Here is a 23,618-nt window from a genome sequence, read left to right as displayed (position 1 = left end):
CGCTGCTGGACGAAGGCCGTCGCCATCCCTTACGATCCCGCTATGCAATGATCCACCGAGCACCTCTGCACTTGAGCGGATTCACTCGCTATCGTGAGCGTAATGGTCACGTCGACGCATCCTTCCGTCCTTAAAATCGAGCGGCTCCGTTGAGAGGAGTAGAGACGGGGGTCGTTCGCGTGGCCGAGACTGCCCACAATGGAGGGGAGTTATCGTCTCGTTTTGGAGAGAGTGCACGAGTGGCGAGCTTCCATCAGCTGACTTGAGAGAGCTTCTAAATTTACCCCGGACGCGGGACCCCTCTGGCAAGGGGACGAGGCGGGGAGGAACAGCCACCCCACTCCCCTTCTCCCGCCGTCACCCAACGGGAGGAATCAAAACTCGCCGCTGCCAAGAGCGCAGCCTCGGCACGGCGATTAAAATAACAGTGACGGGGACAGTGGCACCACAGTAACTCGGCAGCAGCAGCAGGAGCAGCCGGTCCCGAAGAAGCGATGTGGACAACAGGAAGAACAGAGCAAGGATGATATCTGAAATCATGAAATAGAACTTAAACCGACTTCGTTAATCGATGTGTTTTTTTTTCTTTTATGGAACACGTGTATATGTTAACTAACTGCTCATATATCAAGTAAAAACAAAAGTTCAAATGTCAACTTCGCAGAAGGGTCTTCGTCCGAAACGTTCGATCGCTATCTAGTGCCCTGCTAAAAAGTCGGTGTCGATCACGAACGCTGCGGGTGGTTTGTTTTTTAAAAAGAGGATTTATAAATAGACGTCACAAAGTGAAGGCAGAATTCATCGCAGCCCCGGCTACTGGAGCGAGCGCCGAGGAGGAGAGCAGAGGGAGGGCGGTGAGGAAGACGAGAAACAATCCCTGGAACGGCTTCCCGGAGGGTCATGGCGAGCGGTCCTTCCTTTCCCTTCACATCATCCGCGCTCCGGGCCTTCAGGTCGCAGGAGCTAGAGGAGCAGCGCTGGGCTCTGAGGCAGCGGCGCGTCCCCTCCGTTAGCAGCCGGGTTCGGCAACAGCAGCAACAGCAGCAGAAGCAGCAACAGCAGCAAAACAAGCAAAGGCAGCAGGCGGCGACGGAGACGGCCAGGACTCCGTGGCGCGCCTCGCAAGAGGAGCGGCTGGTGTGCCGCGATGTCGTCGTTCATCACGCGCTGTTCGCCGGGGATTTGGCCCTCGTTCGCCGAATCTTCAGGGAGCCCCTGGCTGCCAACGTGATCGTGCAGTGTCCGGGCGACCCGCAGGTCACCACGGGTCCGCGAGCCTCGTGTAAACGCCCCCCCCCCCCCCATTGCATCGCACAGAGACAAGACGCGCCGCACGGGAGCGCTTATAACGCGAGTTCTATTCGGGAATCTCTTGGAAGCTGCCCCAAAAGCCGACGCGGCCGAGTTGTTCGCTGAAGCTTTTTGCGCAGCGCGGCCCGGTCAGAACCCCCCCTACGTACGGCGGGTCGTGTTCCGGCCCACGGGAGTGGAGGTTGCACACACGTGGCGGAGGAGGCAACGCACTTGCCTTGTACGGGCTGCGGAATGCACAGGATGACCCTGGCTTCATTACCAGGGTGATCCACGAGCGTGGGGATGCGTAGTTGCATCGATTCCAAACCAATTCTAAAACAGACGTCGAACCGGGAGTACGTGGTATAAAGTATACGTAAATAATGTTAATTAATCGGAAACCTATGAAATGGCAGTAAAAAAGCGACCGTCATCACATGACGGACGCTTGTGTTGCGCCCGAAACGTCGTGATTTATTTTATTTTATACCTACGTGACTTTACCGAAAGAACCAGAGTATGGATTCCTGCAGTCACGAAAGATTAAAATCAAGATTGTATACCAACCGATCTGTAAAAATGTGATTATATATTTTCATCGAATTGAGAGCATCCATAACCCGTTGGGGGGGTGGGATTGGTTTTAAACTTACAATTATTAATCAGATTTGCATGAATTTGGGAGCACTATTTTTTGTTTAGTCTTTATTGCCCGTCTAGTTCGTATTTGACAAAAGCCATTCAAGGAGTGATATTCGTGTGGCATAAACCACGAGTACAAGGGGATAACATTAAGCTAATGAAATTGGTTCACGAACCTACTTGCTGTACAGCTATCGCTTTGTTTCTTCGCAGGCCAACGGAATTGGGAGCGAATTTCAGATATCTCTACGTGGTCCACCAACTTTAGCTTCCAAAGCGATGGTTGGCCACCACGCTCGGCTCACACACCACCACCATCACCACACCATCCGTGCTTTAGACTCCATGCCCTCGTTGAAGTCCAGACTCAATAACTTCCTCTCGTCTTTTGCCTCCGACTGCTATCCCTCGACTCCTCTTACCGTTTACATGGCGAGGCACGCGTGTCACTATTTTTGTGCAGCGTCTTGTATTTAGACGCCAAATTGAATAAACAATTTTTTTTTGCCTTTGTTATTTGTGTGACCCAGGTCACTCATGCAAATGAGAGTATCCTGGTCACTTGAGTTCTCACCTGGATAAAACAAATATACGAGACTCGAAATCAAATTGTGGCCGTACCCGACCCGAACCTTTCCGCGCCCGCCCACCGCGTCGCGTGCAGGGATGTGGCCGTGCCCCTCGCAGCTTGTGCTCACCACCCCGGCGCGTATCGCCGCCAGCCGCGGTTACACCGACTGCCTGGAGCACCTGCTGCAGAGGGGCGCGAACCCGGACGCGAACCCGGGAGGAGACGCGGCCCTGCACGCCGCGTGCGAGACGGCGCAGGACGCGTGCGCGCGGCTCCTGCTCGAGTTCGGGGCCAACCCGAGCGCGTGCTCCGAGCGCGGACTCACGCCGCTGCACCACTGCACGTCGCCAGGGTCACTCGCGTACGTGTACCGCGGAGGAGGGCCGGGAGGTGGGGGCTGGGAGAGCACTCATCCGGTCCTCATCACTTCGTGACTCGTCACTCGCCTTATAACATCGAATTGGCCAAACCTCGAAATGAAGGATTCTCCCGAACAAAAACAGTCGAGACTCCGCGAGGCGTTCATTGGTAACGGGCGGCCTGATGGCGTTGGTATGGCAGTTGCGTTTATATGCGTGTGTCTTGTACATGTGAGCGCATACATTTCCCAGTAATCTTAATCAGTTAACCGAAAACACGTGTTTGTCTCCTCATCGTTTAATCACTCGGTCAACGTCACCACCACCACCACACGCATTCCATTATTCCTCCCTCCCCCCTTCCATCTCCAACACCCCCAAACCCCGCACAGATGCGCGCGGCTGCTGTTGAAATTCTCCGGCGACGTGAACGCGCAGTCGGAGGACGACGAGGAGGGAGACACCCCACTGCACGTGGCCGCGCGCCACGCGCTACTCGAACACGCGCGCCTCTACCTGGCGCGGGGCGCGCACCCGGACGACGTGAACGCACGCGGCCTCACGCCGCTCATGCTCGTGTGCATGCACCCGGGGGTCCCGGGAGACCCTGGCGCGCGCGTGCTCGCCGAGATGGCGCGCGCGCTCGTAGCGGCAGGCGCGCGCGTCGACGCGCGCGACCCGGACTTGCTGACGCCGTTGCACGGCGCGTGCCGGGGCGCGCACGCTGCGCTCGCGCGCGTGCTCGTGGAGTGCGGCGCGCGCGTCAACGCGCTCGACTACAACGGCGTGGCGCCCCTGCAGAAGGTGCTTCAGGTGAGGACATGGAGAGGAGCGCCCCCCGTGGGTGTGCGCGGGAGAGGGTTCGGAATACGTGACGGTCGATATGTGTGTGCACGAGTTTGTAGGGGCGGTGGCGCAGTGTTTTACGCACTGCGCTACGAACCCATCTGTTGGAGTTCGATGCCCGCTCACGGCTAGAGTTAGTAGCGAGTGATATCTGAAACCGTCCTGGGCCTCCAACCGTGTCGACTGAACCTTAAATAAGTACTCTTAGGTTTTTTCGGTAAAGTCACGTAGGTAAAAAACGGCATCTCTTGAGGAAGGCCAGCGTCTCGAGAAGCTGTGACTTCTTGTCTCGTTGTCTGTTAAAAACTCTAACAGATAGGTGAAATTCCTCCCTACGTGACTTTACCGACAAAACGTAAGAGTATGAATCCTTGCAGTCACGAAAGCTTCAAATCTAGAATTAATACCCTCTACGGGGAGGAATTCCACCTATCTGTTAGAGTTTTTAACAGACAACGAGACAAGAAGTCACAGCTTCTCGAGACGCTGGCCTTCCTCAAGAGATTCCGTTTTTTACATATGTGACTTTACCGAAACGACCTAAGAGTATGAATCCTTGCTGTCACGAAAGCTTCAAATCTAGAACTTAAATAAGTACCTGGTGCAGTGGAATAGGCGGCCCGGCCAAGTGGTGGCCATACCACTCCCTCGTGTGGCGTCCTTCGCTTCACGGAAGCCAAATCAGTCGAAAACAACATCGGTGCGGTGAAGGCGAACACCGTTGACAAGCTCGACACTGGAGGCGGTATCTTGAGTCACATGCGGCGCAATTACGAGCGGCAGGAGATCCATATTTGTGCAGACATAACAACACCGCGGGAATTAAACACGATCTTCAGACGTCCGCGTGTTTTAAGCCTCTTAAGCAAAGACGCTATTGATGGCAGGGTTTGGCAGGGCATGGGCGATGAAAACACAGCGCGTCGCTAAACTTCCACGACGTCTCCTGAAATCCGAGCCCCGCCGTGCCAGCTGGGACAGAATCCGGGGTCCACGCGTACAAGGGCTCTCCTGTCATTCTCAGAAACAGCGTCATTAGCTGCCTATTAATATACGTTGCAGCCTAAAATAAGCTTACTTCACTCGTTTTGAGTTAAGTTTATATGATTTGTAACACGAGTGATCCCGCTTGGCCAATTGCCCGGCTATTTTACAAGGGAGATCCGTGGTGGGTGAGCGCAGAAGCAGCAAAATAAAATACAAAACATCACGATTGCAGATAATGGTTCTTAATGAATATTGCACAGCAAACGATGTCTTTAACGGTCGTAAACGAAACACGAATACGGTTTGCCCGTATTCTTGTGCAGGCAAATTGAGTTGAGGTCCATACGGCGTACAGCCGTTTCAAGACGGGCAAATACATCTATTTCTTTGTGTTTCTCCCTTGTGATGGAACTTTGTCGGATGAACGTTGAGATGTATAAGGGCACGGGGTGACCAATAAGGTCTGAATTGGTATATAATAAGGTAAGGGATTGACAGGTATGCGAATAAGAAAGAAAGTGTAAATATCCGAGCACGAGGCGCCATAAAATAATTAGGTACAGGGGCAAGTGTGCTCTGTGTTTTGGTCTCACCGGGAAATAAAGAGGCGAGGGTATTCCAGGAGCACGTAGCAGCAACGCGCACATTATTTTTAACCACATGGACGCGAAGCTCCGTAAATGAGAGAGCAAACAAATACTCTTGGTTCTTTCGGTAAAGTCACGTAGGTAAAGAAAATAATAAATGAAAATAAAATAAAAGATAAAAAAATTAAATTAAATCACGACGTTTCGATTGCAACACAAGCAATCATCATCGGGTGTGGACACCACAGCAAGACATTTTATACTAAAGTGGGAGAGACGTCCTTGCAGTCACGAAAACTTCAAATCTAGAACAAACAAATACTTGCAAGAGCACAGAGAGTTTCCTCTGCGTTGTGTCCAGCAGAGGGCAGTGCGGCGATATCCATTGCTGTTCCGTGCTACCTGAGCTCATCAACCCGCACTGACAAACGTGGTGAAGTATGGTCAAATATCTGTTACGGCCCGCAAGGCGTGAGGGGAGGGGGTCGGCGAAGGACTGATAACGCGGACTGTGCATGTACAGCTGAGGGTTTAAAACGTCGCTTCTTCGCAGGTGGCTGCTTACCGACGGGAGCACAATCCTGAGGTCGTGGTGCAGGACCTCCTCAACCGAGGCTCCGTCAAGGTGTGGCCGGGCGCATTCCACCGGGTGAGCGTCTCGCCTTCTCGCAGTAGGAGCAGCAGCATCAGCAGGAGCAGGTCCCCGGGGTTGGGTAGAGTTCACGAGGAACAACTGCTTGAAGCCGAGAATGTCCCGGGAGATTTATAACGTTCATGTCACGCGGTGGCCGAGTGGCCTCAGGGAGGTTAATCGTGGCTGTGTTTGAGATGTATCGCTCAGCCGGCACGTCTGGGTTTCGCCCGCCTGCGATTAAACCGGATTCTCGGGTGCAGCACGCTGATGGTTTCGGCGCGGTCACCGGTGACTGCACTTACTGCGACTAACGCAGATGGTCAGGGGTGAAATTCTGATGACTTCTGCCAATCCAGTTTTTGGAAAGAAAATAACCAACTGTGGTCCAGTGGCCCAGGCATTACGCTACGAACCTGAACCAATCCAGCACCACTTACCAACCCACATGAATCAGCATGATGTATTATGGTCAAATGAACCCGATGACTTCATCGCGTGAGGAGGCCCTTCATCCAGCGGTGGAGTGAAGCAAATGCTATTCGTACGTTGCCTACTGAAGCGACCCTTTGAGTCGTCCCATGGCGTCGCGTTGTGGGGCCATGCCCCGTGACGCCGCGAAGCCCCAACCGGCCGTGACGACCTCTAAACGAGCTTCTTGCTGTGCAGGTGCTGGAGTCGTGCTCCGAGGCGGCGAACACCGTGGAGGTGCTGCTCAACGTCTACGGCAGAATCAAGATCACACACGCGTGGAAGCAGGCCATCCCAGACGACACCTACCAGGTGGGGCTACCGCGGAGACGATACCCATAGTCGTGCGTATGTGCGTACGCATGAATGTTGAACGTCTTTCGCATCGTACGTAGCCGGCCGTGCTAATCGGAGGTGCTTGGAAAGGACAAACTTAACACAAAAAGGCAGTTCTCAATAAATTAGTTTTCAATCTGGATGATTTAAAAGTGCATATCTCCAGTGGCTTCCTAATAGCGGAAGGAATAGCGTTCCAGATGGCCGCGGAAGTGCATCTGTTTGATGCCTAACCAAATAAAACGTGTGAGTATGCACCGCGTTTCCACTGCCAATGGGGAAGGATGCTGGCTCGGTTCGCGAACCGTGCTTTGCAGGGTACGGGCCGGGTTCCGATGGCAGCTGTACTGGGTCGATTCGGAATCAGGTCTACAGCACATGCGAGTAACATTGCACGATGCCATGACCGTGACCTCGATTCGCCTCGTCGTGGTGGTCGGAGGGTCATTTACGACTTTGAGTCTCCACGATGGAAGTCTGGTGTTGAAGGGACTCTCGTTAGTGTATCTCTCACGCGGTATGAGGCTCTACCAGTTCACAGATTCTCTTAGATCACGCATCTTCACCTCGACGTGACTCTGCAATGCAAGGTACAATACACACACACGACGAGCAGACCACGTGGGATCGGATGTCATACAAGCTGCCAGCTTTAGCTTCCTGTCAAAACAAGTGTTTCACAAGAATGTCGCATTGGCAAAATGAATGAATCCTCGCAGTAAATCACACGTCCTGGCACGAGTGCCGAGCCGAATTTAGTCCGCGCCTAAAAAGACGTCTGCTTTTCTCGCTCTTCTGAGAAACGTCCCATCGACAGAGAACGAGCGCAACCTCCTTCACAACATGTTTACACGGCATGGAAATAGATCGTAAAACAGCTGTAAACACGAGTGGAGGCTGTGTCATCAACATCAGCTAAATCGCCATCTTTTTTTAGATTTAAAGCTTTCGTGACTGCAGGGATTCATCTGCTTGGTTCTTTCGGTAAAGTCACGTAGAATGGAAATAATAAAAATAAAACATAATAAAATAATCCTCACGACGTTTCGGCCACAACGCAAGTAGCCGTCCTCAGGTGGAGAACAGATCTGTCGAGGAGACAGAGTCTGAGAATTATTTTATTATGTTTTATTTTTATTATTTTATTATTTCCATTCTACGCGACTTTACCGAAAGAACCAAGAAGATAAATCGCCATCTCTCCGTGATGTCAAGCGCCTACCCCTACACCGCAGGAGAAAGGGTTCCCCACACTGCAACCACGACCGCCTGCGCCTCCTGTATCCCCGCGGCAAGGGCATTGCGCTATCTCCATCCACACTCTCCTCTAAGCATCTGCGCTCGCTGAAATGGAAAGGGGGGGGCGTTATTATTACACGAGGCTCACGGGACCCCCCCCCCCTCCTCAGGGGCTCCGTGAATAGAGGCCCTCACCTGGCAGCTCACTGACAAAAGGGCCGTACTTGCTTTCATGGCTTTATTTTGGTGATTTCGAAAAGTGTATTGGTTTAGCCATGTTTGTTTGTTGTAGTACAGAGTTAGACTAATGGCCTTAATCTAAGTTGTCTTGTGGTTGGTTGTGTTGTGTGGTAGAAAAGGACGCTGAAGCCGGTCGTGTAGGGGCTGACGCCAAACGTTTATTTATGGCTTACGCCTAACTCGGGGAAGGGGTTAACACAACGGTTATTAACTAAGCTCCCCAGGGGAAGGGTACTGGGAGTTCCCTACACCCCACCAGGCTATCGGGCTCTTCCCACAGCACTGACCGAGGGTTCATCCAACTCGGCCAGCCGGGTAAAGTAGCCCTTTAGCCTGTCACTCTACCCTCTATCCCGGAGCCCCCTACTTCCTAACCACTCACTCCTCTGACTATTGGCGAAGACCCCGTCCACGTCACGGGTCCCCCCTCAAATACCCCGGGGGCCATGACGTCACTTTACCCTGACGGCATTCCCCCGAGGCGAGTGTGACCTGACGTCAGCACTCCACTCCTCAACATCACTCCCCCCCCCGTAAAAGAAAACCCAGCGACCCGGCTGCAACCCCCCCCTATGAGTGGCCCTGATAACGACCGACGCTCGTGACCCCAAAACGCGAACCCCGACCAGCTGCTAGAAGAACAGAACATTAGGGCAAGCTGGTGCAACACAAAGCGGGGCGTAGCCGCCACCCGGCATGGCGAGTGGCGACGAGCGGGATGACCGCGGACGGTTGTGCCGTCCGTCAGCGTATGCACCTGCTCCGCGAGTGCATGCCCGCCGCTGGGCTGTTCCCGCGCTCGGCGTCGGCCCATGGAGGTGGCGGGCCAGATGGTACGTGGCCAAGGCCATGCGCTGTAGGTGATTCCTTCGGCGGCGGCACAACAGGCGCCTCCAACGGCGGCCCACCGCTCCCTGCGGCGTCCACCCCGGTAACCGGCGGTGGTCCGGATGGAGACTGGGCCTCCACCAGGACCTCCCCCGGCGGGTCTGCCGCCGGCGGCATCAACGGCGGTAGCTCTGGGGGCACACAGGAGGGCAAGGCAATGGTGACATCCCCCCGACCCCCAGGACCCGGCCCATCGGACGCGTCCACCGCCGGCCGTCCCGGAATTGGGGATGAATCAAGGAAGACGGGCGGAATGACTCGCTTGAGCCATGATGGGTGCACGGTCCAGTGGCGCCGGCCCAGCCGGATCCGGACACACTGAGGCCGGCGGACACCAACAACCTCAACGGGGCCCTGCCACAGACGATGTAATTTAGAGGAGGTGCCCACTGGCACCTGAGGACAGTGCAGCCACACCAAATGCCCCGCCTCCCATGGCCGACCCCTCGCCTGATGTTTAGGCAAGCGCTCCGCGGCCGCCTGTCGGCTGGTCGAGTTCTCCAAGGCCGCCTGACGTGCTTCGCACAGGCGATCAAGCGCAACCTTCATCGGAAGGGGAATGGAGGAACCCCTCTTGCCTGCCCCAGGGTCCAGTTGGACTAACACCAGGGGCTCGGGTTCTCTCCCATACATAAGGTAAAATGGGGAGAACCCCGTCGAGGCATGTGGGGCCATCCTGTACGCGGCCAGTACCCCTGGGATGAACAGGTCCCAGTCCGATTGGGACGTGCTCACGTGATGGCACAACATAGACGTGAGCGTGCGGTTCAAACGTTCTACCATCCCGTCGGACTGGGGATGGTAGGGCGAGGTGCGGACCTTCTTCATCCCAAGGAGGTCACAGACCTCCTTGAGTAATCGTGAAGAAAAATTTCGCCCTTGATCGGTTAAGAGTCGTTCTGGCGCCCCCTTATCGAGAATATACCCTTGTACAAATGCCTCCGTGATGGACGAGGCCGATTGGTCCACCAGGGGCCACGCCATGGGCCAACGTGTGAGGTATTCCACCCCCACCAAGAGGTATTTGTGTCCCCGTTGGGATGCAGGGAAGGGCCCTAAGATATCGAGCGCCACGAGCTCATTCACACGAGAAACCCGGATGGACTTCAGCGGGGCCCGATCCTGACCAACTGGGGCCTTCCTCCGCACACAGTCGTGGCAACCCTTCAAAATAAGCGCCACATCATCCTCCACACCCGGCCAATAGTAGTCCCGCTTAAGGGTCAACAGGGTCTTGTGGTAGCCGAGGTGCATAAGTTTCTCGTGAATGGCCCGGGTCAACTTACCTCGCAAGCCAATGGGCACCACCACGCAATACCGTTCCAACTGAGCATCCCAACGCATGAGGAGGCCATCATGAATGGCGATCTCCGGGGCAGCCGACGGAGCCGAGCTCCGGGCTTTAGTCCCAACACGGCGTCGCAGCCTCAGCAGAGAGGAATCCTCCATCTGCATCTGGGACCATACCTCCCGGGGGAGCCCCAGGCCAAAATCCACAGGCAACGTCACCCCCGGTGCGGGCGCCGCTTCGGCCGATGCGAACAACTGGACCGTGGTATCCGCTGGGGCCTTACAGCAGCTGGAACCCAGGGTGCAGGCGCACTCGCCCTCCGGGGGCCGCCTGGAAAGGCCATCCGCATTCCCATGCAGAGTCCCCTTCCTATGGATGACATCGAAGGGGTACTCCTGGAGCACCTCGAGCCAGCGGGACAGCTGACCCGAGGGCTGGTCAATTCGGAGGGAATATTGCAGGGCTGCATGGTCGGTCCGGACGGTAAACCGGCGACCGTACAAATATGGCCTGTATAATTGGATGAAGAAGACAATGGCCAGCAACTCTCTCCTGGTCACACAGTACCGCTGCTCAGTGGGGGACAAAACGCGGCTACCATATGCCACCACCCGTTCCACCCCGTCGACAACCTGAGCCAGGACAGCCCCGATGCCCGTGTCGCTGGCGTCGGTGTCGAGGAGGAATGGCCGGGAGAAATCCGGGTACCCCAGAGGCGGCGCGTCCGCCAAGGCCGTACGAAGCGCCGCAAAAACGGCCTCCTCCTCTTCCCCCCAGCGAAATTTCTGTCCTTTGGCAGAGAGTGTGTGCAGCGGTTTCGCAGTGGTCGCAAAATTCCGGACGAACCGGCGATAGTACGATGCCAAGCCCACAAAGCTACGCACCTCAGCGACAGATGTAGGAGTCGGCCACATCCAGACACAAGCAGTCTTTTCCGTATCCGTGGCCACACCTGACGCACTCACAATGTGGCCCAAATACTTCACCGATGATTGCAGCAGATGGCATTTCTGGGGTTTGAATTTCATGCCCGCGGCGCGCACTTTGGCGAACACTGCCTCCAACCGCAGCAAGTGTTCGTCAAACGTACGATCAAAAACGATGACGTCGTCCAAGTAAATTAAGCAAGACTCCCACTGCAGCCCTGCCAGGACCAATTCCATGAAGCGCTGAAAGGTGGCCGGGGCCGAATGAAGACCCATAGGAAGCCGATTGAATTTAAACAGCCCTTGGGGTGTGCGGAACGCGGTCTTGGGTTTGGAGGACTCATCCAGTGGCAACTGCCAGAAGCCCAAAAGCAAATCGAGGGTCAAAAAGAACCGCGCACCCGAGAGGGCGTCGAGGGAATTGTCCATGCGAGGTAAAGGGTACGCATCGGCCACCGAAACCTTGTTTAACTTACGGAAGTCGACGCAGAATCGGAGACTCCCGTCCCGTTTCTTGACTAGCACGATGGGGGCTCCCCAGGGGCTAGTGGAAGGGGAGATAATGTCCGCCGCCAACATGTCATCAACTGCGGAGCAGACATGATCTTTTTCCGCTGGGCTAAAGCGGTGTGAATTCAGCCGAATAGGGGCAGAATCGCCCGTGCCATTATGGTGTTCAAGAAGAGTGGTACGTCCCTAATCGAATTTACCCTGGCTGAACACATCAGCGAACCTGACAACGAGGTCGCGGAGCCGCTGGCGCTCTTGGGAGGACAACGAGGTGTTTTTGGTGCACAATGCATCAATCCATGATGCGTCCGGCCTCCCCGCGGGCAGCACACCCGCTACCACCCCTCCCGGTGGCCTCTGAACGTCGGGAGGAGGGCCTGGGGTGGCATGAGCCAACACCATACCAACAGGGACAGCGATCGGCGTGGGCCCCGAATTTAGGACCTGCAAAAAAAGATCCTGGCCCGCCGCCACTGCAGTGAAAGCACCCACCAGCCCGTCAAACCTTGAAAAATAATTGGAGGGAGACAGGAGGATGCCTGTCTCCGGGGACTCCAACATCAGCGGGCTGTGCAGCCTCAGGGGAAGTAGGATCTGTGACCCAGGTGGGACTGTCACGGATTTTGTGGTCAGCGCGTGAACACTAGCGGCCAAGGGAGCCACCACAGAGGGGGACTGCAGGAAATGCAGTCGGTTCCCCGACGGCATTTCAACGCACCCCTGGTCGACCAGGATCCGGACGGGCATTCTGGCCAAAAAAATCCATGCCCAATAGACACGGCACCGCCAAAGCCTTGGAGACCAACACGGGTCCCCACAACGCGATCTCCCCGATCGCCACAGATGCAATAATATGGCCCAAAATACCCAGGCTGCTACCGTTTGCAGCCACGCACGCCCCCCGAACCGGCCGCAAAGGCCCCACACTGCGCGGCAGTGATCGAAAAATGGCCTCGGACACTATGGTGGCGGACGCCCCCGTATCCACCAGGATCCGTACCTCAACCCCCTGCATGCGCCCCAGCACGGCCGAGGAGCTGGTAGCAGCGGCCACCACGCGATGCGCGAGGGCCCGCCACTGGCTAGTCCGTCTGGGCCAGCCAGTCGTCGACCGCACTCCCGCGACCCCCGAGTCGGACCCCCCAGAGATGGGCCCATGAAGATGGACCATAACCCCGTGAGATGCCTGAGGTGAAGGGAGCGGCCGTGCGATGGATGCGTCGCGACTTGCCTGGTGCCCGGGAGGTCCCGCCGCTGGAGGGACGTCTGCGGGAGGAGAGGCCTTGGTATAGGCCCCGGGAGCGTTGTTGCACCCCCTCTCGAAGTGGCCCAGCTGGCCACAACGGAAGCAAGTGACCCGCCCCCGGACTTGCGAACGGGAAGGAGCCGCTCGCCCCGCCCCTGTTCGGCGAGCAGATCCGCCGACCCCGTGGCGATCATAGATCGCCACCGCGAAAGCCTCTTCCTCCCGGCCCGCCACCACCTCCGCCGGTGCTGGAGCACCCACGCACGCCGCCATCACCCGGGGACGCCGCAGCGCCAGTTGAACTTGAATGTTCTGGGCGACGGCCAACGATGTAATCTCAGACTCTGCTGCGATGGACAGACTGACTCCTAACTCCCCCGCGAGATCCAGCAGCCTGTCCAACGCCAGAGAGTCCATCGCAGCCCCCTCCATGTCTGGGTATGCGGCCTGAGCCAGTGCAAGGAGGGAGCAGTGAAAAGCGAGAGGCGACTCCCCCTCCTCCCGCCGGCGCGCCGCGAACTTGAGTCGCGCCGCAGATGGTGGCTCATAGACCGCAGCCATGTGAGCAAGGGCGGACCCCAGCGTGGACTTTAGCGCTGGAGAAATGCCCGAATAGGTATGCAAGGCCCTAGCGTCGAAGCATGTGGTCAACGCTAACAGGGCCTCCTCCTCCGGCCAGTGCACCGACTGGTAGGCCACCATGAAGTGGGCCTGGAAGTCTGCCCAGTCTCCACCCGTAGCCACAAACGGCTCGACAGGGGGCATCCGACACAGGTGAGCCGACCCCCCCCCCCCCCCCCCAACGCACACCCACCTGCAGCCGCGGTCGCCGGTGCCAACGCGGCCACAGCCCCCTCGCCCGAACGTGGAGCCCCGGCGGCCCCGGCAGGCAGCGGCAGCGCCACCCCCCGACCAGTGTCGGCGGCCACAGCCGCCTCCACCGGCCTGGCCCGCGGCGAGCCCGCCGCGACATCCGCGGTGACGTACGGAGCGCTGGCGCTCATGGGCGCCGCCATGACAGGTGTCATGGCGGCGACATGTGGCGTCGCATAACCAATGGTGCCCGACGATGGCGTCGCAAAAAAAATGGCGCCCGCCGGCGGCGTCGCGCAAAAAATGGCGCCCGCCGGCGGTGTCGCGGAAAAAATGGCACCCGCCGGTGGCGTCGCGGAAAAAATGGCGGCACCCTGCTCCGGCGCAGCCAGCGCGAAAGTGGCGAGGCCGGAGTCGCGGCGGGAAGCGCGACGTCGGCCAAATCACGCCGATCGCGCGTCCCCCTGCCCGCGACGTGTGTGCGCGCTCCCACCTCCGCCAGCGCGACGGTGAGCTGAGCCACCGACCGCTGGAGCAGCTCCAGTTGGGCTGCCATGATGCGCCAGGCGTCAGCTGGCGGCGCCGCGGCTCCCCCAGTCACCGCCTCCTCCGGCTCCAGCCGGGCCACTTCTCCGGGGCGCGTCTCCGGGGCCCCGAACTCCGGGGTCTCCGCCAGGGCAGCCGCAGCTTCGTCCTCCTCCACCGGAGGTACGCCAGGCATGGTCTTCCGTCTCGCGCCTGATTTTGACATCTCAGCGCGTATGGAAGCCACTTCTAACACCAGTTGTTGCGTGGTAGAAAAGGACGCTGAAGCCGGTCGTGTAGGGGCTGACGCCAAACGTTTATTTAGGGCTTACGCCTAACTCGGGGAAGGGGTTACCACAACGGTTATTAACTAAGCTCCCCAGGGGAAGGGTACTGGGAGTTCCCTACACCCCACCAGGCTATCGGGCTCTTCCCACAGCACTGACCGAGGGTTCATCCAACTCGGCCAGCCGGGTAAAGTAGCCCTTTAGCCTGTCACTCTACCCTCTATCCCGGAGCCCCCTACTTCCTAACCACTCACTCCTCTGACTCTTGGCGACGACCCCGTCCACGTCACGGGTCCCCCCTCAAATACCCCGGGGGCCATGATGTCACTTTACCCTGACAGCATTCCCCCGAGGCGAGTGTGACCTGACGTCAGCACTCCACTCCTCAACAGTTGTTTGACTTGCATCCCACTGTGATTTTTGCACACAGCGTTGGTGTACGGTGTTTTTTCTGCAATATTTTGCTGTCTTTTCTTGGATTTTCTGTTTGCACTCAGTCACATAGTCACTTTAAGATGTTTTTTGTTCATGTTTTTGTTTTTTGTTTGTTGCGGTTGCACCCGATTCAAGAGTCGAATGGCTCACAGGGCTATACCTAATAAATGAACTTGAACTTGTACGCTCACCCGCGCTGTTCCCGGTGTCCTCCTGCCGGTCTCCCCTCCGTCGCTCTGCCCGCAGAGACACGCCGCCTTCTACGACTCCGTGTTCGCGCTGCAGGGGGCACCGCGCGCCCTACAGCACCTGGCTCGCTGCGCCCTGCGTTCGCACCTGGACGCGCGCTGCGCAGAAGTCGTCCCGCAGCTCCCGCTGCCGCCCAGGTTGCAGAGTTACTTGCTGCTGGAGCCCAGGGGTTACATACACTAGAAGGGGAAAGGGTGGTGGTGGTGGTGGCGGTGGAGACCTCGTGAGCGTGGAAAAGCAGCAGCAGCAACAGCACGGCGATCCGGCACGGCACAGCGCCGTCTCGTGCTGGGGGCGACGAGACCATGCAGGGCTTCATTTCCCCGACTCGGAAAATATTTCCGATCATGCCGCACCACGTCCAGTTTGGCTGGGGCCGATAGTCACCTGCTGGTGATTTCGAAAAGTGTATTGGTTTAGCCATATTTGTTTGTTGTAGTACAGAGTTAGACTGATGGCCTTAATATAAGTTGTCTTGTGGTTGTTGTTGTTTGACTTGCATCCCACTGGGATTTTTGCACACAGCGTTGGTGTACGGTGTTTTTTTCTGCAATATTTTGCTGTCTTTTCTTGGATTTTATGTTTGCACTCAGTCACATATTCACTTTAAGATGTTTTTGTTCATGTTTTTGTTTTTTGTTTGTTGCGGTTGCACCCGATTCAAGAGCCGAATGGTTTACAGGGCTATACCTAATAAATGAACTTGAACCAACCGCTGTCTGCCAGCGACCCCGAAAGCATTTCGTGAGAATCCAGGGCTGAAACGACTCCACCGGTGTATCCACAGCGACATATTCCATGGCCTTCCATGACACGGGGCTCTGCTCACTGAAGGGATTGAAAATTATGTCTCGTCATCTCTTGACTAACCACAAGAGCACAATGTTACTTATATAGCCGTTCGAATGTAAATAGGCGATAAGCTGTGTGCACTGGCAGAGCCAGTGGGGGGGGGGGGGGGCACGGGCCTCCCCAATGATCCGATCGAAATCCCTTATTTCGATCGGATCATTGGGGTTTATTAGTAATAAATCGGCATTTTGCGACCCCCACTGCCACTGTGTAGCATATTATTACGTGCCAGGAATTTTATGAGATGATAGGACAATAGTCGGAGTCCATAATTGGCAATAAGTAACGACAAATCAGTTATAAGTGACTCAGAATTGTGTGCAGTTGCGTATACAGTCCACGACTTCCCTGAAGGCATCAACACCTTCAGCGAGCGCGATGCCGATCACACAACGCGGTTCGAATTCGACCCTCGATCGATGGCTGCGCCATCGCCGCACACGCGTCGAATAAGAAGCAAGGGACAAGTCCTTACTAACAACTCCTCTATCATTTCTCATTACTGGAGGGGTTGCCCCCCTACCTGAAAATCCTGGCTCCGCCATTGGCTGTGTGCGTAAGCTGCCCGATTTTGCCTCGTGTAGACGCTCGTGGTTTTAAGGGACGGCTCTAGTCTCTATAAACTGAACTATTCCACGAGGCTGCGACTTAAAAAAAATGCTTACAATCAATAGCGCGTCACATCACCGTCAGAGATGGCGATGGTGTGGAAGAGGCCTTACACCAGCAGCGGATAGATCATGACTACTGATGACACCGAGATGTTCCTGCTGATTAAGGATGAAATTGATGACTGATACTGGTAGGAACCACCTGGTTCCACCAGCCCACAGGGGATTATTGTGCCCGTCCGTCCGTCGTGCATCCAAAAATGGGAGGGGTGGGGCTGGGTGGGGAGGGGAGGGGAGGGTGGGGAGGGTGGGGAGGGGCTGGGTGGGGAGGGGTGGGGCTGGGTGGGGAGGGGTGGGGCGGGGCTGGGTGGGGAGGGGCTGGTCACCCCGTGGTGCCCTTATAAAACTCAACGTTTAACCTACTCACGCCGGCTTGTGCCCGGCGTGAGTAGGTTAATAAAAATAGTAACTGCAGCTACATACTATTAACATTCCTTTCCTTTGTTAATTCTACCCCCCTCCCCCCCCCCCTTTGATGCTGCTAATCCTGCATAATGCACGGGCATAGTATTGATTTGGAACCCCCCCAGCCCACCTCCTACGCATTTTCCATATGCTGAATTCCTCTTGATATGCAAATTATTTTGTCTAGGCGCTCTTCTTCCCACCTCCCCCCCTCTAACCCAGCTTAAATATACGCTCCAAGCTTGGTGGTGTTTCATTCTTCGCCTGAGGACGGCTGCTTGCGTTGTGGCCGAAACGTCGTGAGAATTGTTTTATTATGTTTTATTTTTATTATTTTATTACTTCCCTTCTACGTGACTTTACCGAAAGAACCAAGAAGATGAATCCCTGCAGTCACGAAAGCTTTAAATCGAAATTTAACCGCCTCTACGGGGAGGGTTTCCACATAACTTTGATATCCTTCAACAAGCACCGTGATAAGAAGGCTCAGCTAATCGAGTCTCTCACCTTTCTGAAGAGATGCCGCGACTCTAAGGTAATACCAAACGCATTTACACTAACATCTGCTGCTGTAACTTCTTCTAATGCGAAACGAATTACGTGGTTGTTTAGTAACTGCAGCTACATACTATTAACATTCCTTTCCTTTGTTAATTCTACCCCCCTCCCCCCCCCTTTGATGCTGCTAATCCTGCATAATGCACGGGCATAGTATTGATTTGGAACCCCCCCAGCCCACCTCCTACGCATTTTCAATATGCTGAATTCCTCTTGATATGCAAATTATTTTGTCTAGGCGCTCTTCTTCCCACCTCCCCCCCTCTAACCCAGCTTAAATATACGCTCCAAGCTTGGTGGTGTTTCATTCTTCGCCTGAGGACGGCTGCTTGCGTTGTGGCCGAAACGTTGTGAGAATTGTTTTATTATGTTTTATTTTTATTATTTTATTACTTCCCTTCTACGTGACTTTACCGAAAGAACCAAGAAGATGAATCCCTGCAGTCACGAAAGCTTTAAATCGAAATTTAACCGCCTCTACGGGGAGGGTTTCCACATAACTTTGATATCCTTCAACAAGCTCCGTGATAAGAAGGCTCAGCTAATCGAGTCTCTCACCTTTCTGAAGAGATGCCGCGACTCTAAGGTAATACCAAACGCATTTACACTAACATCTGCTGCTGTAACTTCTTCTAATGCGAAACGAATTACGTGGTTGTTTAGTAACTGCAGCTACATACTATTAACATTCCTTTCCTTTGTTAATTCTACCCCCCTCCCCCCCCCCCTTTGATGCTGCTAATCCTGCATAATGCACGGGCATAGTATTGATTTGGAACCCCCCCAGCCCACCTCCTACGCATTTTCCATATGCTGAATTCCTCTTGATATGCAAATTATTTTGTCTAGGCGCTCTTCTTCCCACCTCCCCCCCTCTAACCCAGCTTAAATATACGCTCCAAGCTTGGTGGTGTTTCATTCTTCGCCTGAGGACGGCTGCTTGCGTTGTGGCCGAAACGTTGTGAGAATTGTTTTATTATGTTTTATTTTTATTATTTTATTACTTCCCTTCTACGTGACTTTACCGAAAGAACCAAGAAGATGAATCCCTGCAGTCACGAAAGCTTTAAATCGAAATTTAACCGCCTCTACGGGGAGGGTTTCCACATAACTTTGATATCCTTCAACAAGCTCCGTGATAAGAAGGCTCAGCTAATCGAGTCTCTCACCTTTCTGAAGAGATGCCGCGACTCTAAGGTAATACCAAACGCATTTACACTAACATCTGCTGCTGTAACTTCTTCTAATGCGAAACGAATTACGTGGTTGTTTAGTAACTGCAGCTACATACTATTAACATTCCTTTCCTTTGTTAATTCTACCCCCCTCCCCCCCCCCTTTGATGCTGCTAATCCTGCATAATGCACGGGCATAGTATTGATTTGGAACCCCCCCAGCCCACCTCCTACGCATTTTCCATATGCTGAATTCCTCTTGATATGCAAATTATTTTGTCTAGGCGCTCTTCTTCCCACCTCCCCCCCTCTAACCCAGCTTAAATATACGCTCCAAGCTTGGTGGTGTTTCATTCTTCGCCTGAGGACGGCTGCTTGCGTTGTGGCCGAAACGTTGTGAGAATTGTTTTATTATGTTTTATTTTTATTATTTTATTACTTCCCTTCTACGTGACTTTACCGAAAGAACCAAGAAGATAATGATACATACATTCGGTATATATATAGGACTCTGTTGAAGACAGACGCAATTAACCATACTGGCAATTAAAGATAACTCGGGTAAAGCGGTGAACCCGACCCCCTAAGTTAAATTCCCAGTCACGGCTAACATCAGTGGCGAGTAATAGTTCAACATGTCCTGGGCGCCTTATTTACCAACAAGTACGTACCGGCGAGGTGAAGTATGGTCAAAGAATTTCCATGCACGACACGGCGTGGGGAGACATTCATACAGCAGTGGATGTATGGCTGTAAACACACACAAAAATCACAGTACATGTACTGTCTCCCAAGATGATACGGTGCTTATCCTGGGCAGGCGAGCAGGCCAGGTCTGTACTTCTAGGCAGGTAGTGGTGGATGGGCGATGCTCGGGGAGGGGGTGAGCGACGAGGAGGAAGAGGATGAAGTCGACGCCTTTTGGCGTCCTTTGGTCTAACACCGTTTGAGACGAGGCTCAAAAGAAAGCTGTCTCTGGTGTGGACCAATCAGTTTCAAGGACAATGCATTTATTATCAGAGTATTTTTTGTTTGTTTACATTTTGATCACAAGCATTGTGGTGAATGCAGACATGATTCCTTGTAAAAGGTTTCAGCTTGGTGTTTTAACATCTCAACACCAGTTTTGTTGCCAGCAAAAAGGGGAAAAACCTATTATCATATTTTGGTACTGGCAAAGGAGGTCCCATGATCCACGTGTGTGATTAATTAACGCAGGACAGTAGTAGTAGTAATAGGTTTTTACCCTTTTATCTGGCACCAAAACTGACACCTTTATATTTGAGTTGTACGTCTTTTGGCGTCATCTGGTCCAACACCATTGGAGACTAGGCTCTAAGAAAAGCCGTCTCGGGTGTGGACCAATCAATTTCAAGGACAGTGCATACAATTATCAGAGTTGTCTCTTTTTGTTTGCATTTTGACTGCTTGTGTTGTGCTTATTGCAAACATGAACCCTTGTATAAAGGTGTCAGTTTTGGTGCCAGATAAAAGGGTTAAAACCTATTACTAAATCTTGCTACTGGCAAAGGAGGTCTCATCATGTAACGCAGGAACAGGCATGCATTGGCGTCCGCCACGCGTTCCACAGCTGTCTCTACCGGTTGTGTCGGTAAATTGATCATCATAATAATTGACCCCCACGAGCTGTACATTTTACACAGATGACGTTCTTCGCGAGAAGCACTTCTTCGTGTTGGTGACTAAGTGGCACAACTTGTGCGCGTGATTCATTAACGAGCGTTACAAATAGACTTGCCTCTGTAGCCGCCGGTGGTAGCCTCACACATGAGAGGTGTCTCTTTATTAGAATTCGTTTTACACACAGGGGCATTTATTTGCGGGAGTCATTTTAATTTAGTTTTTGCACTTAAAGTTTTCGTGACTGCAGGAATTCACATTCTTTGGGTCTTTCGGTAAAGTCACGTAGATAGGTTAAAAGAAAAGAACGACAAACCACGACGTTTCAATCGCAACACAAGCGTTCATCATCAGGAAGAGGAGGTTTCGATCGAAACGTCGTAGTTTTTTGTTATTTTTTGTTATTTTCTTTGAACCTATCTACGTGACTTTACCGAAAGACCCAGAGAATATTAGTTTTTGCAGTTGATATGTATTGTTTTTTACGTGTTTCCTTTTTTTCAATAATCAGTTGATTGGAGACTGATTGTATCTCTTTTTAATTGTGTTTAAAACGTGTTTTTTCCGCACAATAAAGAGGTTTTCTTGCATAAACCTATCGAAAATGTCATCCGGATTTCCAATCGTCTCGAAGGGTTTTATTCTTCGTGATTGGCAACGCCTTCACGGTGTACCTCAATCAGCGGGGAGCGCTTGAAATCCAAAGGCGGTCCCTTTGGCACGAAGGAAATCTGAAATGATCATTGGTTTTTTACCCTTTTATCTGGCAACAAAACTGACACCTTTTTTTTTACAAGGAGTCTTGTTTGCATTGACCACAATACCTGCAGTCGGAATGCAAACAAAAACATAACTCTGATAATGTATGCACTCATCTTCTTGGGTCTTTCGGTAAAGTCACGTAGAAGGGAAGTAATAAAATAATAAAAATAAAACATAACAAAATAATTCTCACGACGTTTCGGCCACAACGCAAGCAGCCATCCTCAGGTGAAGAACAGGTCTGTCAGAAAGACAGCGTCAGACCTGTTCTTCACCTGAGGACGGCTGCTTGCGTTGTGGCCGAAACGTCGTGATAATTATTTTATTATGTTTTATTTGTATTATTTTATTACTTCCCTTCTACGTGACTTTACCGAAAGAACCAAGAAGATGAATCCCTGCAATCACGAAAGCTTTAAATCGAAATGTATGCACTGTCCTTGAAATTGACTGCAGATATTGTGGTCAATGCAAACATGACTCCTTGTAAAAAAAAAGGTGTCAGTTTTGTTGCCAGATAAAAGGGTAATAAACCAATTATCATATTTTGCTACTGACAAATGAGGTTCCAAAGGTGAAATCTGAAATGTTGTTGAACTTCTATCGCACCGTAGGTGACCAACCGTGCTAATCGAAGAAGAAAAAGAATGAGGATCAATGCAGTTTCTCAAGGGCTCTGCATTTGGGATGTTTGACCATTTTTTCCCCTTCATATTTGAGTTGCTTCAGGGGATGGAGAGACACCACAGTACTCAGATAAAGTAGACACTCAAAATCTGCCCACACGTTAGAGGCCGGTAACCTGCTTGCTGTACTGCCAACCATCTAACCTGAACCTCTTATTTCTATACGAAAAGTGGTATTTCGTAGTTGTATACCAATATGCCAATATCCTTGTCATTTATTCTTCACCAAAACATGATTTATACGTGCCAATGTATTGACCAACTTCTGACCAAGAAAATTTCAACGTTGGCCAAGACTATTACCAAATTCAACATCAACATTCGACGATTCGCTCAAACCGCTGTGAGCTCGGAAATATCGTGGCCACGAATACCTCCGTTTGAAGTTTACCTAGGCAAGGGGAATTATATATTTTAAAAACCTCAATTCAGCCAGAGCGCAGCAGAGGGCGCGCTATACCTCCGGCGTAAATACAACTACAGGCCGACGTTCGACAAGGGGCGCGCACGTGTTGAAACCACGGCGAAGATCAGACGATGCATTAATTATCTACTCCGGTGCAGTTTGTTCGAGAAACCTCGCACAGCTGACGGGTTTAGCACAGTTTTTGATCGCGTTGGTCTGAGTAAATGCTTTTGTCTGATGGACACCGTTGATGACGATTACCACATTAAAGATGATGAAGATTACCATTGACTTAAAGCTTTCGTGACTGCAGGAATTCATACTTTAATGATTTTATTATAATTTTTTCTATCTACGTGACTTTACCGAAAGACCCAAATAATAGAATATTACCATATTCAACTAATGACGAGGATTACCAATTGAAAGATCACTCCCTGCCGTAAGGTGCGTAAAACGAAGTAGAATGGAAACACGTCTAAACCGCGCGAGCTGGGATGCTCTTATTAAGAGAATCAGAATCACAGATGTCCAGGAGGGGCGGGTGAAAAAGTTACAACAACATCCATAAGAGTTTTATTTGGCTTAGATCGCGTAAATATGTCGTAAAACCCACCACCACCCAACACAGCCAACTAGTAAGGGTTGTCACGTAAACAGAACGTGGCCAATTCGTCACTAGTACAGCACATCGGTGTGTTGGAGAGCCAGGCGACAACATTTACAATCTGAGTACGACGTTTCGCCAGTAATTACAACTAGCTTCATCAGGCGACAGCCAGATATGTCTGTCGCCTAATGAAGATTATAAATGCTCTTTGACGACACATTTATATATTTACGCGATCTAGCACCCCCCCAAAAACACCCTATATTATGGATGCTATTGGTCGCAAAAGCCTTCTACGCGATCGACTTACAACAGATTATACAAAACACGAGAGGAGTGTAAAGTATCGGAAAGGTAAACAAATCAGCCCACTGAGCAGCTATGAGCTTCTTTCTCAAACGCCACCTGGTCACCAATACTCGCTCAACGAAGTGGCTTATGAAGAGTCAATCGGGGTTTGTGGATCACACGGAGATGGGA

General features: G+C 52.8%; 1 protein-coding gene across 1 annotated transcript; it reads left to right on the top strand.

The window, feature by feature from the left end:
• The first annotated feature begins 900 nt into the window (after positions 1–900).
• On the top strand, positions 901–15,555 carry LOC144934273 (ankyrin repeat and SOCS box protein 18-like). Its single transcript, XM_078859985.1, has 6 exons — positions 901–1,282; positions 2,600–2,867; positions 3,258–3,678; positions 5,839–5,934; positions 6,586–6,699; positions 15,370–15,555. Exons 1-6 carry the CDS (start codon positions 901–903, stop codon positions 15,553–15,555), a joined length of 1,467 nt encoding a protein of 488 aa, XP_078716111.1.
• The last annotated feature ends 8,063 nt before the right edge of the window (positions 15,556–23,618 follow it).

The sequence above is a fragment of the Lampetra fluviatilis genome, chromosome 1, assembly GCF_964198595.1.
Source record: "Lampetra fluviatilis chromosome 1, kcLamFluv1.1, whole genome shotgun sequence".
Lineage (NCBI taxonomy): Eukaryota > Metazoa > Chordata > Hyperoartia > Petromyzontiformes > Petromyzontidae > Lampetra > Lampetra fluviatilis.
The sequence above is the reverse complement of the archived record's forward strand: the minus strand, read 5'-3'. Positions and strand labels throughout refer to the sequence as shown.

Bases quoted from the DNA above. Each gene is read 5' to 3' on its own strand.
- LOC144934273 (XM_078859985.1), top strand. From the start codon at position 901: ATGGCGAGCGGTCCTTCCTTTCCCTTCACATCATCCGCGCTCCGGGCC. The intron at 5,935-6,585 runs GTGAGCGTCTCG...CTTGCTGTGCAG, and splicing joins GGCCGGGCGCATTCCACCGG to GTGCTGGAGTCGTGCTCCGA. The intron at 6,700-15,369 runs GTGGGGCTACCG...CTCTGCCCGCAG, and splicing joins TCCCAGACGACACCTACCAG to AGACACGCCGCCTTCTACGA.